Genomic DNA, 15711 nt, shown 5'->3' with positions numbered 1-15711 from the left:
ACTACAACCAAGGATTCATATTCCCAATTTTCACTAAAGCATTATCCTACTTAAAGAATAAAGCCTATGCTAATATTTAAATGATGGTTACCCAACCAATGTGCACAAGACAAGTGAACACAAGAAAGCACAATGCCTTGAATAAGCTTGGCTCATGACACTAGATGTGAGATCAATGAGCCCTTTTAAAATTGGTAAAAAGCTGTATAAGTTAACTAAGGAAACCCTTTATGAAAAATCTGAGGACAAAATAAATACTTACAATGGCTCCAACAAAGCAAATACCTACTAAAGGAGGGTCATTGGTCTTTTATGAAATTCGAATCAAAAGATATGAAATCATATAGAACATATTTATTAAAGATTAGATTAGATCACAATATTAAATACTATTTTCAACTTAATAGTGAGACCCCCTAAGAGGGGGCCCACATGCCTCTTAATAGAGCTTAAGGACTTTTAGGGTTTATCCTCAAACCCTAGAAACAAGCATTTTAGACCCACTTAAATGGAGCTTATATTCGTTATAACAACCACATTAGATTAATCACTGCATTCAACCATATAAAAGCCTTTCATCATAGGCACTAGTATCTCGAGCAAGGATGATTGTTCGAATCAACCTATAAGCAATTGATCCTTGGATCATTTGATGTGGCACATATATCATTGCACCATCTCTCTAGCGCTATAGGATTTCATTTCACCTTTCTCTTTCTCTCTTTCTCTCTGTGTGTAATTATGGAAGTACTAAAGCTTGGCTCATGATACTAGGTTTGAGATTTAGGAGCCCTCTTAAAATTGGTGGAAAGCTCTACAAGTTAACTAAGGAAACCCTTTTTAAGAAAGAAATTTTCACATGCTTTTTAACTCAAACTTCCTATAAGAAGAAAAATTCATTTAGTTTTATATATTTAAAATGTGAAGCATATATAAAAAGGAATTTATTTAAAAAATGCTCTCATTGTCTCCTAAAGGGTACCCTAACAATTTGATCATACAGTGCCAATAAGCTCCCCTGATTTCTAATCAAGGCCTCATAATGGAATATAATTTTTTTTTTTTTGTGAAAACAAGCATAGTAACAAATATTTTACTTTATTTACGAAGAAATTTGAAACCATACAATGCATTAAGTATCTAATTAGTGAAACTCCTCTTGTTCACTTTTTTTTTTTTTCTTTCCATATTAGCAGTCATCTATAGCACAACATTACTAATAAAGACTTACACAATGCACATACATATTTACTACCAAACGACACAAAAAGATTATTAGGAAGAAGCAATAGCATCTATAATTAAGAGTTGGGATAACGGGAACTATTTTATTAAGTAAAGAAAAACTTTAAATTGAATTTTTCATAAATGGAAAATGTTCCTTGTCAATGATTTGAGTAACTAGAACATTTTAAATTATATGTCCTCATAAAAGGAACTAGGTTGACAAATATTTATATGCTTTCCATATTGCTATCTCCTTTATATGGTAAGAGTTATTAAGTTGTTTTAAAATAATACTAAACCATGGCATTCTTTTTTATTATAAACTATAAAGTAATTAAAGTTTTTGACCAAAAAAGTAAAGCAATCAAGTTCCATTGATTACACACTTCAACCATTAATGGTCTCCATGTAGGACAATAACAGTTTTTAATTGTTAACCCTAATTCAAATCAATTTATAGCATTGCTATATTAGTCTTATTTAATTTAGTAAAAAAATAATTACGAATTTTGAACGCGACCCATGTGAAAAAAGGTGACCTTATATTACCTAAACTTAAAATAATTAATTTTCACATTTACCATTATATTACAATATTCAAAATTATAGTCAGGTTGACCAAACAGTAAGGACTATTTGTGACTTTGGTGACTCCAAGGTCATGGATTCAATTCTCCTTTACGAGTTTACTTCGGTGTATTATCAGGGGTACGTCAATGGATGGTCGGCTTTTACCTCCCGGATTTGGTGCCGCACCATAGTGTTCAAAGCAGTGCGATAGTAACTGAAATCTCTAAGTTATCAATATATATAAATATATATATATATATATATATATATATATATTATTGTTAGTTTGATTATGGTAAAAACAAAGGCTAATATTAATTGCAAGAACCTAATAAAGAAATGGGAAATTTCTAAAAGCTTTTTTCTAAAAAGAAAGGGCCATTATTGTGATTCTGCTCTGCGTTCATTTTATTTTTATTTTTTTGTAAAAAAAATAAATTACCATTATTTAAATTATAATTGCAAGCAATTATTTATTTTCTTTCTAAATATTCATTATTTTATTTAGTCACTGGTCCGTTACCACTTTGAAATTGACACGTGGCTAAACAACGTTAATCACTGTTATCGAGGACCAGAAGGAATCAAATCGCCTGGCATCCACTCAATTTTATCGTTGCATTGGACTTATTATCGCTGCTGGTTTCACTTGGCCATAACTAAGATGAACTGTATTTCATACGCTTGTGTGTGTATATACATTATTATATACATATTTGTCATCAAATGCTTTCGTCTGTACTGTCTTCTTTCTTCTGTACGCCATTTTTTGATTGCTACTGTTTCAGCTTTTGCTTATAAATGATCTTGGCTACTGTGAGACTTAGGTCAAGTACTGTTCATTTGAATAGAAAGGGCAAAATTATGAACCCCTTTTACTCCGGAGCAGCACCTCAGGTATTCACTGTTCACTTGAAAAGAAATTTTTTATACAATATTACTTCAATCATCATTTCATAAACGCTTTCCCTCTTCTTCTTCTTCTTCTTTTAATAATTTATTGTATTATTGAAGCTTAAATTCTTCTTCATGTTTCATGCCATTGGAAAAAGCAAGCTTCAGCTTTGATGCTTTCAAATATTAAAAAAAAAAAAAATTATTTCTTCATTCTTAAGCTAGCTCTGTATGCATGATCCAAGTATTCACCAAATTTTGTATCTATGGATCATGATATATATATATATATAGGCCTATTATGAAGGGCTTGTTCAAAATTTTGAAAGATTAGATTTCTTTGTCCATAGCAGAGCTGCTTTGATGAGTTTCCTCATTATTTTCAAATGGATTTATTATCATGCAAGAAGTGTCAAAAACATTTTATGAATTTGTATTTTGAAAAATGCAATTTTATTTTTTGTCGTGCTTTAACTTGACTCAAAGGATATAAGATGCACATTACTCTCTTTAAAATAAGTAAAAATTATAAATGAAAAAAGTGTTGATTTTTTTCACGCACGTTACCGTTTAATGTTTCTCTATGCACACAAGATTGATAGAGTAAGCCATATCTAAAATATTTTTTTCTACTCAAAGGCTTGTTGCAAGAAGCTTTTTGTTTAGGGTTTATATATAAGGTGGCCGCCACAATATTACGATGGCACTATTTATATCATGAGTTTCTCATCACCATGTTCAATAGTTTATATTAATTGTCGTATGAAGAACAAGATAACATTTCTAACATAATTTGCATGTGTGTGTGTGTGTGCATATTATTCTTTGTAACGGTTTGGGCACTTCCAACCTTTTTATCAAAATTTTTATGAAGATTTGGTGTAGGTTCTTATGAGAATATACACATTTAGAGCAAAATTATATGTGCATACCCTAGGATACCAATTTATTGTATTTTGGTTATGTAATAATAATCTTTATAGGCTATGTGATGCAAATCGTATTTCAAAATTAAAATCTTGCACTAAATAAAATGATTGATTCTACATATATGCAAACATATGTATATCTCTGCAAGCATACGTGCATGCATGTACACGTACGTACGTAAATATATTCATGCGTGTACGTTTCAGTATTCCGTTATAATCGCTTCATCATTATCTACTTGGATGCCTTATATAAAAAGGGTTAAAGTAATTGCTTATTATTTATATTGAACAAATGTATTTTAGTAATAAATGACAACTTGTAATGGTAAAAAAATATAAACATGATTACATATCTTATATTTCTCATGTACGACACAAATTGCATTCCTGAACAAAGATAGAAATTGAATGGAATCAAATTTATTGGCTTTTTTTTTTTTTTCATATTTTCTATTCAAATTTTCATTGCATTCATCTGTTCAAAATATTTTCATATTTTGGGCTACACAATAGGAGGTAAAGTTTTAAGCTTTAACCATTAGGATATCTTGCATATGTTTGGTACAATATAACATGATGCATCATTGACTAATCAAAAATTTATTAGAAATTGAGGAACACGCCTTGCCAAAAAAACAAAAAGGGAATATAAATAAAGGCTATAGAAAATTAGCCTTTTGCTCGATACAATGCCTAAGGAACTATCACACATTTTAGGATATATGAATCTAACTACATTCTCTTTGCCACCCTTGGCTAGGCAAAAATATAAAATTTTACATGTTTAAATAATTTGCTTGCGACAAAATGTTTAACTTTAGATAAGATAATGTATATTATGGAATAAATTTTAAGCTGTGAATGGTGTGAAGTTCACTAGTTATAACTCGGTATTTAATTGTATTCATTCTAGAATAATAACAAGTGAACCATCATGAATTATTTAATTTAATTACTTGTCATTTTATCTTGCAACAATAATTTTGTCTTATGTTATTATGTAGAAATTTGAGTTATTCCTAATTTTCAATAACATTTTAAATATATCAAAAATGTATTTTTTTTTTTCAAGTTTTGAAATATGAACTCTTTTTCCGAAGACAAGGGTGCTTCTATTTTTTTCTCTTCATTATTCCTTTTTTTACTCTTGTTGTCTTAATATCTATATATATTGGGCAGATTGAGAATGATATTCGTCAAACGACAGAAAAACCAGAATGGCTTGAAGCGTTTTTGAACAAAACCTTTTTTGGTGGTTGCTCAACTCATCAAGTTCGAAGAAATGACCTAAATAAGTATTGTATCAACTGTGACTGTCCTGTTTGCCAGTATTGTATTTCTTCAGGTGGCCATCGCCAGCACAAGCAACTTAAAATCTATAGACACGTGTATAAAGATGTTGTACCTTTAAATGATATGGAGAAGCATATTGACTGCTCAAAGATTCAGGTACATTTTTCTTATTGGTGTACAAAATCGTATATATTTTACATTTATTGATCCTCTTAATTGTAGTTGATTCTTAAACACCCATAAACTTACCTTCAAGAATATTCTAGTTAAATATATATATATATATATATATATATATATAATTTTCTTCCTTTGCTATATAACAAAGTCTCCACTCAAGTATAAGATGGAAAAATTCATTCCTTCTTTTTATTTAATAATTCATTTAGATATTTTATCTTTCAAATTTATTATATCATTTTAGGCTTAAGATGCATTGTAAACCAAGCCCTTTAGCTCCATTTTACATAATATTTTTAAATATTTTAGTTTAGCAATTTTTTTTTTTTTTTATTAAAGCAAAGAGAATAATGCTGAAAGTTTGTGAGAGCTTCCAATACATAAACTAAGAAAATTATATAGTCAGAAAAATTACATAGCAATGTATAATATTTAATCTGATTGTACATTTATATTACTTTCACCTGCATTTTGATAGTTATGACTTAAAACTAGTCAAGATCTTTTAAGATAATTTTTTTTTTCCACTATTTTCTATTTTTTTTGAGAACACAACTATATATTCAATTCATCACAATGTATTGTGCAATTGAGATAACTTATTGTTTCTTAATTTTTTTATTCAACTAAAGTTTCTAAAAAAAATGACCCAACACTATAAAGAACTAAAACGTACGTATGTGTGTATGTATGTATATAGTACAAAACAACATATTTTCTTTAAGAAAAAATAACATATACTAAATAAATACTAGACCTTATTAATGAAAATTTAGGGAAAATTTTATGTTTTACATTTATGACAATTGTGAAAATACTATTCATTGTTTTGATTTTTTTTTTAATTTGTGAATATGATTTAAAATCATATTTTCTATCTTAATTCACTTTGTAAATACTTAACTAATTCTAAAATGGATTTAAGGTAATCAAATTAGCTTTTTGTCAATTTTTGTGAGCTATAAAATATGTTATTGTTAATAAACTAGTTAATACCAATAAACTAGTCATTATAATTAATCAAATTATATATTTAATATCAAACTAGGTATTTTAGCTTTAAGATAATGCATATTAATTTGTGCTTAAGGTACTTATCAAAAACAATCAATTAAGCTAATTTAGTACAGGCACGTGACAATAATGAAAAGCAATGTTAAGTTATTATCGTAAATGTCCATGCATTTGACGAAGCTATTTAGTGGTGTTCATGGATAGGGTTGGATCGGATTAGACCTAAAACTCCCACCAATATGATATTATTGGTTTGGGGAAAAGTCGATTCTAAACTGAATCATTGAGCATGCAGTTTGAGTCATCTTACATTGGTTTAATTGTTAGATGGGTTTTACGGTTTAACTCGTTAAAAGCCATGTAGAAAAGAAACAAAAGGACAAAAAAAATAAATAAATACATAAAGGAATATATGTGAGAAAGTTTTGTCAAATATAATAATATATATTACGTTGAAAATGCTACTTATGCTAATGTCATTTAAGTGAAAAATACTAGATGCTATATTTCTCATAAAAAAAAAATAGTATCAATTAACAATACAATATAACATAATAAGAATTTAATAAATTTCAATTTTTTATAGCACAATTTAAAAAAGGTTCTAAAAATAACTAAGAAAATATTATATTTGTTGTTTAACATATAATATCAACCACATTAAATCATAAAGTGCAAATATATCCATTGTCTTCCAAGAAGATCAAAATGTCATCTATAAACATCACTACATAAATAGAAACAAAATAGAAAAATATAAAAATTAAAACACTTCAAAATGTGCCAATCGATAATCCATCGATCTTACAATTTTTTCCATTAGTCCCTAGTACTTATAGGCCTATATATATTATACATATGCATTAGAGGCCTTGGGTTGGGTTGGGAGGGTTAGACACTAAACTTTCAAATTAACCCTAACAATCGGGTTATGCAAAATGGGAAACTGTCAATGGATCAGTTCGATTTGGCTTGGTCGAATTGATCGGGTTGAGCGATTGTTAAAAAAACCCTTAAAGTTACTAACTTGATGAAGTCTCTTATGTGGCATTTGGTTGGTGGATTTAACCAATAATTCTTGAAAATCCTTATTGATTATTGGATATTCCTACATTTGGTTCATGTTTTGTAATTAGGAATCTCTTTTCCATAAATAGTACATATATATACCCACAAATGTCTTAAATGCCAACACCCTTATTCACATTTTAATGGGTGGATATCCAGATTCTCAAGTTAGGGAACCACAAAAATTTTGAAGCGACAAAGACAACTGCCAATTATACTTCAAATCTATCATGTACCTTTTATGAACTGAGATGCATATGGTTAATCAACATAATTTGATATACGTATGAATGAATTGCATATTATGAATATTATTATTATTGTCTAATAACAGTTGCACTATTGAATTAGTGTTTGAAGTATGTGGTAATTTATGATATTGTTTTAATGATTGCTTTTAATATTGCATTTTCAAAACATCACTTGTATAACTTAAGATTTTGTTTTGTTTTGTGTTGTTTTTTTTTTGTTTTTGGTTTTTTTGTGTAGAAATTTATTTTATCATCATTTCCATGAGGATACCAAGCATGGGAATAACATATTTCTAAGAATGTATTAATAACATGCTTCTAAATTAAATGTTGGATCCTAAGTTTTTGAGAATCTTGTATCCCAAATATCATGATTCCCAATAAATAATAATTCTAGAGATATCATGTTGCTACAAACCAAATGCCACATTAAGGATTTAAAATTTTGAGATCAGGAGATCTAACTAGCTAGAGGCTTGTGTTTGGTTAGATGAGGGCCTTGAGTCTTATGGAAGCATTGATGCTTAGTTTGATATTTCCTTATTGTCCTATTATTAAATTTGTTTGTTATCCAAGTTCGAGTTTATCCGCTACACTCTGGACAGTCGTTCATAACATCATAAGAAGGACCTCCCTTTCGAGGTACAAAAACGATATGTGTGATTTTCTGGCTAACATGTGACTAAGATATAACATCACTATGAATGTAACAAAGAGATCCAAATTTTAAATTCAATGAGAGTAATTCATTTATATAAGTAGAAATAGAAAAATAATTCAAAAAATTATATTATAGTGGTGAAGTTTTAATTTCAATTACTACAAATCTTGAAGAACAAACTATAAAGTAGTTGGTCCATTGACTATGACATACATATTAATAATAATAAAAAAATAGAAGTGGGATACTACTATCTCCAAATAATTTAAATAAATAAAATACATATGAATTTGGTAGTAAGATTTTCAGGATAAGGTGTCTAAATGCAATTCTTGAGTAATCAAACTTATTTTGTATAATAATTTACTCAATCAATAGAATAATCAAAATACTTCACTGTATAACTTAATCAATCTGGTGAGCTTTAGTGCATACTTGCTAGTCAACATGAATCATAGTTAATCTAAGATTGATCAAGGGCATGGATTATGTAGGTCAAATACCTTTGGCCAATTCTATTAATATAATATAACTTAAAATAATTTGCCATTGAGGCCATACTATTAAGCGAAAATGGGATATGTAGTAGCTAAATTAAAGTTAAATGGAGTAATTCTTGGTGTATCAAAATGGTTGTTTACAAAGAAATGTCCTAATTTCTAAAAGAAATAATCCTTTCTAATTATTTTCTCCTTTTGATTGAATTGAGAGCTTTTGAGTTTGGCATTTAAGACTTTTTAAGGCAATTTAATAAACAAGTGCAATGTTGTTTTATGATAGAGTATATATGCTTTGTCTCTTAGTTTATTCTAAATTTTAGTTTGACTTTAAAGATGTGAAATGCTTTCTTTTCTTTAACTATTTGTTGCATCTTGCACTTTATTAATTGTATAAATGCATAATTTTGTCAAGTTATCACAACTTAGGGAACATATTATACAATCTAGATTGAGATTTGCACCAAATTAAATGTCTCGAATACTTTAAATTAAATCCAAAACCCTATATAGAAATATAAATACTAGGTGTCACATGCTTTAGAAATACAATGATTGAGATATTAGTGAATATATAAAACAAATAATTGATGTGTGTTTGTGTGTGTGTGTGTGCGTATCTTAACAAACACATATTTCAAATTGACATATTGAATATGCTAGTAGGGATATAAATATTTTTATAAGAAATCGTATGCCATGACCTAAGCTAAATGCTGATTCAACATAGTTTACTTGGATTTATATGCTACTTTTTGGTTATGTTACTGTTACTCCAAAACTTGCCTCATAGACCCTAGTACTAGTGATTTCTCTCCAAGAAAAACATTTATTGTTAGAAATGTTTTTGAAGTTAGGATACTGTCATTCCTAAACTTTATCTGTAAGAGCCAAAAACAAATGACGCCCCAATAACAAAAGGAAAACATTCATTTCATTGATTATTCTAAACTCTTTTTTAATCACTCAATGTTCCACCCATCTCAACGTGTGGATGCACTGAATAGTTCTCAACAACTTACCTTAACTGCTAAAGGTTGAAGTGAAATCCTAAGCATCATATTACTTATTACTCATTCAACTCAACTAATATAAATTCATTCTTTTCCACTTCTAATTCTAGAGGAATTTTCAAGCATTTGTACACCAATAGGTTATGATCAATTGACCTATTCAAATTCTTTAGGTTAGGCAAGTTAGGTTATTTTTTTCTTTCTTATTTGGTGTTCACTACAGACTTCCTTCTCCCATATTTGATTGTTTTGGAGAGCCTCGTGAAAGGTCACTCCATGTCTATAGTGTCATTGCTTGTACTATGGATTCTTTTAGGTAGACCACAATACCAACATTCGTTTGCCATACGTCTAGCTTTAGTGTCACAATAACAAAAGATTAGTACGAACATTGCCCTAAGTCACAATAGACTAGAAATGTAGTCAATACATTCTAATTCGAAAGCATGGAATAAGTACAACAGACAACCAATCTAAAAGCTTAAACAACATTTTACATATATCACATTTAATAACACCTACATATATAAATCAATTTCGTTCCCTCCTATTTCTATTATTGGTCATTTTCTTTAGTATTTGTCTACTAATAGTTCTTAAATTGTGGTTCACAACTGGCTAAGCTAATTTACTTGTCATCATATATAAATGAGCTAAAAGCTTAAGTAGCAATACTTTTAACTCATTTAAATCAACGTACACAAACCATTATCATTTACTCCCATTTCTAATGTTCGACAACTTTATAGGCATTAATATGCTAATAGCTTTGGATTGGCTAACCAATCTTGATTACATGATATCTTGATAAGCAATTGGATTTTTTTTCTTTCACTATGGATTGATTAGCTTCCTTATCCACTATTCAACTGCATATGAGCTACATTATTGTTCAGCAACTTCTATAGCATGTCTTGCCATGAGCCACTCCTTGTTCTAGTAGCCCTACATATCTGGGAAAAAAATCCTTTTACTAGATGACCTAACAAACTTATTGTCTAGCACTTTTCTTTTCCTTTCCGTTTTTTTATTTGTGTTCGTAATCTAAACATCCCACCAACTTCTTGCCTGGCTAATCCTTAGGGCATGTTGTATTAGAAGGGATTTAACTTTGATACTATTTCCATCCATCTCAACTTAGCTCAAAAGTTTTGAGAATGCCATAAACTACTTACCGAAATCTCACAGGGAAGGTAAAAACTTAAGTATGAAGTCAAATTTATTTCAACTCATATACTTCATATTTCATTCTCTCTCACTTTTCAAATAGGATAAGTTTCAACATTAATTGACTTATATACTTGGATAAGTTAACCAATCTTGATTATAGGCTACTCTATTGACAACTATAACTAACCAATCTTGATTATAGGCTACTCTATTGAAAACTATAACTTCTATCTTGGTATGAAACTAGCTTCCTTCTCTCTCTCTCTCTCTCTCTCTCTCTCTCTCTCTCTCTCTCTCTCTCTCTCTCTCTCTCTCTCTCTCTCTCTCTCTCTCTCTCTCTCTCTCTCTCTCTCTCTATTTTTCCTTTTTTTTTTCAACCAAAACTAGACTAAGGCACTATTAACCTACTTCCTTAGAGATCCTTGTTGTAGGATGCTCCTAGTCTATAATGTCTCTCTTTTTTTATCGAATTATTCTAGGCAGAGGATGCATTCAACAAACATTATTTGTGTTCACTTATTGGTTGTCCAACTTTAGAGTCCCACGTTATGAAATAGGATTGAAAAATTTGTGGAGGCCATGTGAGTTCCACTATATCTATTAGTGTAAACTCAATATTTAACTTAAAGATCAAGAACATGAGATTCTTGAAGAAGAAGTAAACGACAAACATCATACTAGCTAGCAAGCTATAGAGAAAAACTATGCCATGCATTCCCTTTTTATCTTTTCTAATTCTCATATTTTACCAATGTCTTTGATGTATTCTATTATTGTTTACCCATTTTTCTAGGCTCCCATTCTTGAACACATTTTCACAAGAACCACCAAATCTAAGTTTAAATAAGAAGGTTCTAGTTGATTTGGAAGTCCCAACTAGATCTTTCTACCACAATTCTTCAAACCCTAGTTTAAACATTGAGAATGGCTCATTTATTTTAAGCAAACTTTATTTTTTAATTTTATAATAAAATTTTCATCCATAGGCATAAACAATTACTGATAAGACCCTTAAGGTTTTATCATAGAGAAATAAGTAACTTATTTCCAAGAGTTCACTTGTGAGGACTTCTCCAACTAAATGGATTTGGAGTGCACTGTGCACATATGAATATAAGCTTTAGAAAACATATTAACTAATTAACAAAAGAATAATAAGAAGGAATATGTTGAGAATGTTCAAGGAAATGATAGAAGCTGGAGGAATTTGTTCAAAGAAGCAGTGATAAGAGAGCCTGAACTACAATATTATGAATCTTCTGCAGTTGATGGAAGGGTATGTAGTTGTTGATCCTTCTTTTTTGATTTGGGCTCAAGTAAATGGTATGGATCTTTATTGGGAAAATTTTGGGGAAAGCTCCTACATTCTCTTATATTAATTGCTTACGGTAATGATGGGAAAGAATTGAATGCAGATTTATTTCGAGTCTCTGCTATAGTCAGTTTATTGATGAAGGAAATAAGGTAGGGTGAAAGGGAGGCCTCCCAAGAAACAGGTTAAACCTGAGGCAATCAACGAATCTCCCACTAAATCAAGTGTATAGCTGCTTGTTGGAATATTTTTAGGGGTCTCAACAGTCCCTAAAGATGTCAAAAATTGCAAAAATGGACTTAAAAAAGAATCTACAGATGATGGGCATATCAGAAGCTAAAATAAAGGCTTGAGAATTTGTAGAGGTAACTAGGACAGTAAAAAGGAATTGGATTTTTTAACAGAATTATAAGGATATGGAAACCTCAGCCAGAATATGGTTTGGTTTCAAATCCAGAAAAGGTAAAATTGTTGGAAGTTGTCAAACATCAACAAGTGATTTTCTGAGTTGCTCATGCTGGAAGATAGCATGTTACATTGTGGGTATCCATTGTATGTGGACCAAACTCAAACCAAGAAAGATACAAGCTATAAAGGGATTCCTTGGGTGGTGATGGGTGATAAAGAATGTTGATGAGAGTACAAATGAGTTATCTGCTAGTAGTATGAATGGTATGAAGGAGTTTCAAATTTTCCTCTATAATTCTGGTTTGGATGATATCCCTCTTCTTGGATGCTGGTAACTTGGTCAACTAAAAGGGAAAATGGTCATAAGGCAAAGAAACTGGATCGAATGCTCATGTCCCGTAATGTTTGTGATATTAATTCACCAGGCCAGGAGAGTCAGATCATTGCCCAACTGTGTTAAATTTGTGTACTACTCAAAATGTCAGCACAAATATCCCATTTATATTTTTAAATTGTTGGACTTCTCAGGAGATTTTCTTATGTTTGCTTAGAAAAGTTAAGTTTCTCAGAGGGAAATTGAGAAAATTTGCTGAAGATTATCATAAGATGCTGAATAGGTTGGTTAAAGCAAGGGATGAAATGCTAAGGCTCAAGCTGGGATTATGAAGGAAGGAGGAAATGTTTTAGAAGCTAATATGAAAATGGAGAAGTATTTGAGATTTCAAAAGATTGAAGAAGATATTCTTAAACAGAAAGCAAGGATGAATTGTTTGGGTCTAGGTGACAGGAATAATAAGTTTTACTCTACTATGGTAAAATCCAAAAATATTAACTCCGCAACTAAATGTTTGATAAATTCACATAGGGATAAAATTGATTCAGATAAGAATATTTCTAATAATGAAATCCTGGACTTTTATATGAAGTTGCTAGGAAATGTAGACTCTAATGTAAAGGCCTGCAGCAAGGATTGTTAACACTGGAAGAGTTCATGGGTACTAGACTTGATACACATGAGTGAGTACCAACTTGACCCAAAAGCTTAAGCCTATTGGGTCTTGGATCCAACCATATATATAAGCACCCATCATCTACTCAAATTTTTCAATGTAGACCGAACTCGCAATTGGGGTCCAGAGTGTTATTTTAAATAAATCTCTGATACCAACAAATACACAGCAACAAATCTCCATAACAATTATCAAAGTACTAAAAATCATCCTTTATTATAATAAAAATCCTAGTATCATAGTAAAGTTCTGAACTCATCAAAAACATAAATAAAGTATTAACAATATCTCCAACATCAATTTAAAACATCCTTACGAATTTCAAGATAAACCAAAATAACGAAATTAACATTGTTGACTTTCGTGCAATCCCAAGAGGGGGGGTGAATTGGAGATTTAAAAATTTCTTCTTAGGTTCAACTAAGCTAGCAACAATATTCCACAACCTAAGATAGTCTAATTATGTATGTTGTCGTAGATATGATATATTAATCAATTTTCAGTACATGCAACACAATTCCTGTATTTCTCAACCAAATTCAATAACATGTCAATCAGATATGCAGTATATTCAATAAGGAAATTAAATCAAGCATAACGTAGAATATAATGTAGGAAAAATAAAAGTGACACCGAATATGTTATCTAAGTTCGACCAATACTGCCTAGACCCCGCCTCAGCTCACAAGTCCAAGGATTCCACTAATGCTCACTTAATAGGTGGAGTGGCACCGATTACAGCCAGCTCAAATTAACACAGGGCTGATCTCAATCTTTACGCACTCTCCTTGCGGGGCGGAGAAGGCCTTAACAATCCTTACAGGGTAGATCAAACCCCCTCGGTCCACGCCTGGAATACATTCAATGGATATGAAATTTTGTGTACAAATTTGAGTGCTTCTATACAAGTAGATATGTATTACAATATATAGTCGAGATAAATATGAACTCACAGATGATAGTTTTTATGATAAGGTGAGATCCAATATGTAAACTCTCCAAAATATGTGAGTGTATGTATATGTGAGAGTTCAACATTTGATTCAAGATATGACATTCAACAAACAATTAATTAAAGGAAGTTTAAAGCACAATCCAAATCAAATATCTCAAAATGTTTTTCAAATACTTTAAGCACAAAAGATATTTGAAAAATATGCCCGTGAAAAAGATTTTGCACAATAAAAAACACAAGTTTAATGAGTCTTGCAATAAAGATGCAAAGACTCACTAGTTACAAAGGTTTTCCCACACAATGATTATTAGTTAAACTAGGGGAAAACTTTGGCCAAAACTCTCAATAAAAAACAATCAATCAACTAGAACAAAGAGAGTTTACGCAAGTGGAATCAATGTAGGATCACTCAAGAGCACTCTTAATAAGCTTAATTTGTCAAGGGAATAGCAAAGAAAGAGTGTTTGGGCTTGTATTTGAAAAAATATACACTCAAAGATTCAGAGGATTTTAGGCTAATCCAAAATGCTAATCACTTCTTAATTGAGCAAATGAACTTATATTTATAGACATGACCAAAATTATAACCGTTGGGGACACCATGGAAATTATTAGAATTGTTTTAAATGAGCTTAATAAAATTAACCCTATTTAACCCCAATTAACCGTAGTAAAAATTAGGCCAACAAGAGAGTTTCGGTCGACCAAGCCATAGGTTCGGTCACCCGAACAAACACATGAAGAAAAGTAAATTTTGAATTTCGGGTGCCTGAAAAATGGTTTAGGTGGCTGAACAAGGCGATTTTCAAAACTGTCCGAGGTTCAGTCATTCGTCCTCAAGTTTGGTATACCGAACTTGCATGGTCAGTTGCCCGAGGGTATTTTGAACGTAAACGTTCAGGCATCCTAGTTGTTGGAAAAGGTCAGGGTAAATGTTCCATTAACTGAAGATGCTAAGGTCTTTTTGGTTTGGTAGCCCAAAGTCAGGTCAACTATTTGACCAACCTCCGTTCGGTCGACTGAGGCAATTTACCTTGCCTGGTTCGGTCGCCCGAAGCCTATACAATTTTGGTCTAATGTTCATACTTTAATTTAAATTCACTCATGATGAGATATGTGTTTAGGAGGGGTCTTTTGTACTTAATGTGTAGTAACCTAAGGGTCAATCTAAGGCTACCCGAGCATATAGACCTATCATGCATGATGCAGTTATTACAGACCATATTATATTACAGTCCAGAAATGAAGAAGAATAT

At 30.7% G+C, this 15711-nt stretch overlaps 1 protein-coding gene across 1 annotated transcript in view; it reads left to right on the top strand.

Annotated features, from left to right (window-relative positions):
• Positions 1-2432: 2432 nt before the first annotated feature.
• The window catches only part of LOC131160476 (protein RGF1 INDUCIBLE TRANSCRIPTION FACTOR 1-like), a 30693-nt gene continuing 17414 nt past the window's right edge, over positions 2433-15711 (top strand). The window contains exons 1-2 of the mRNA XM_058116193.1: positions 2433-2694; positions 4803-5072. Of these exons, the coding sequence (XP_057972176.1) occupies positions 2599-2694; positions 4803-5072 (366 nt within the window). The 5' untranslated portion in view covers positions 2433-2598. The remainder of the gene's footprint in view (positions 2695-4802; positions 5073-15711) is intronic.

Source organism: Malania oleifera, chromosome 7, assembly GCF_029873635.1.
Source record: "Malania oleifera isolate guangnan ecotype guangnan chromosome 7, ASM2987363v1, whole genome shotgun sequence".
Classification (NCBI taxonomy): Eukaryota; Viridiplantae; Streptophyta; class Magnoliopsida; order Santalales; family Ximeniaceae; genus Malania; species Malania oleifera.
This window is presented reverse-complemented; position numbering and strand designations above follow the sequence as displayed.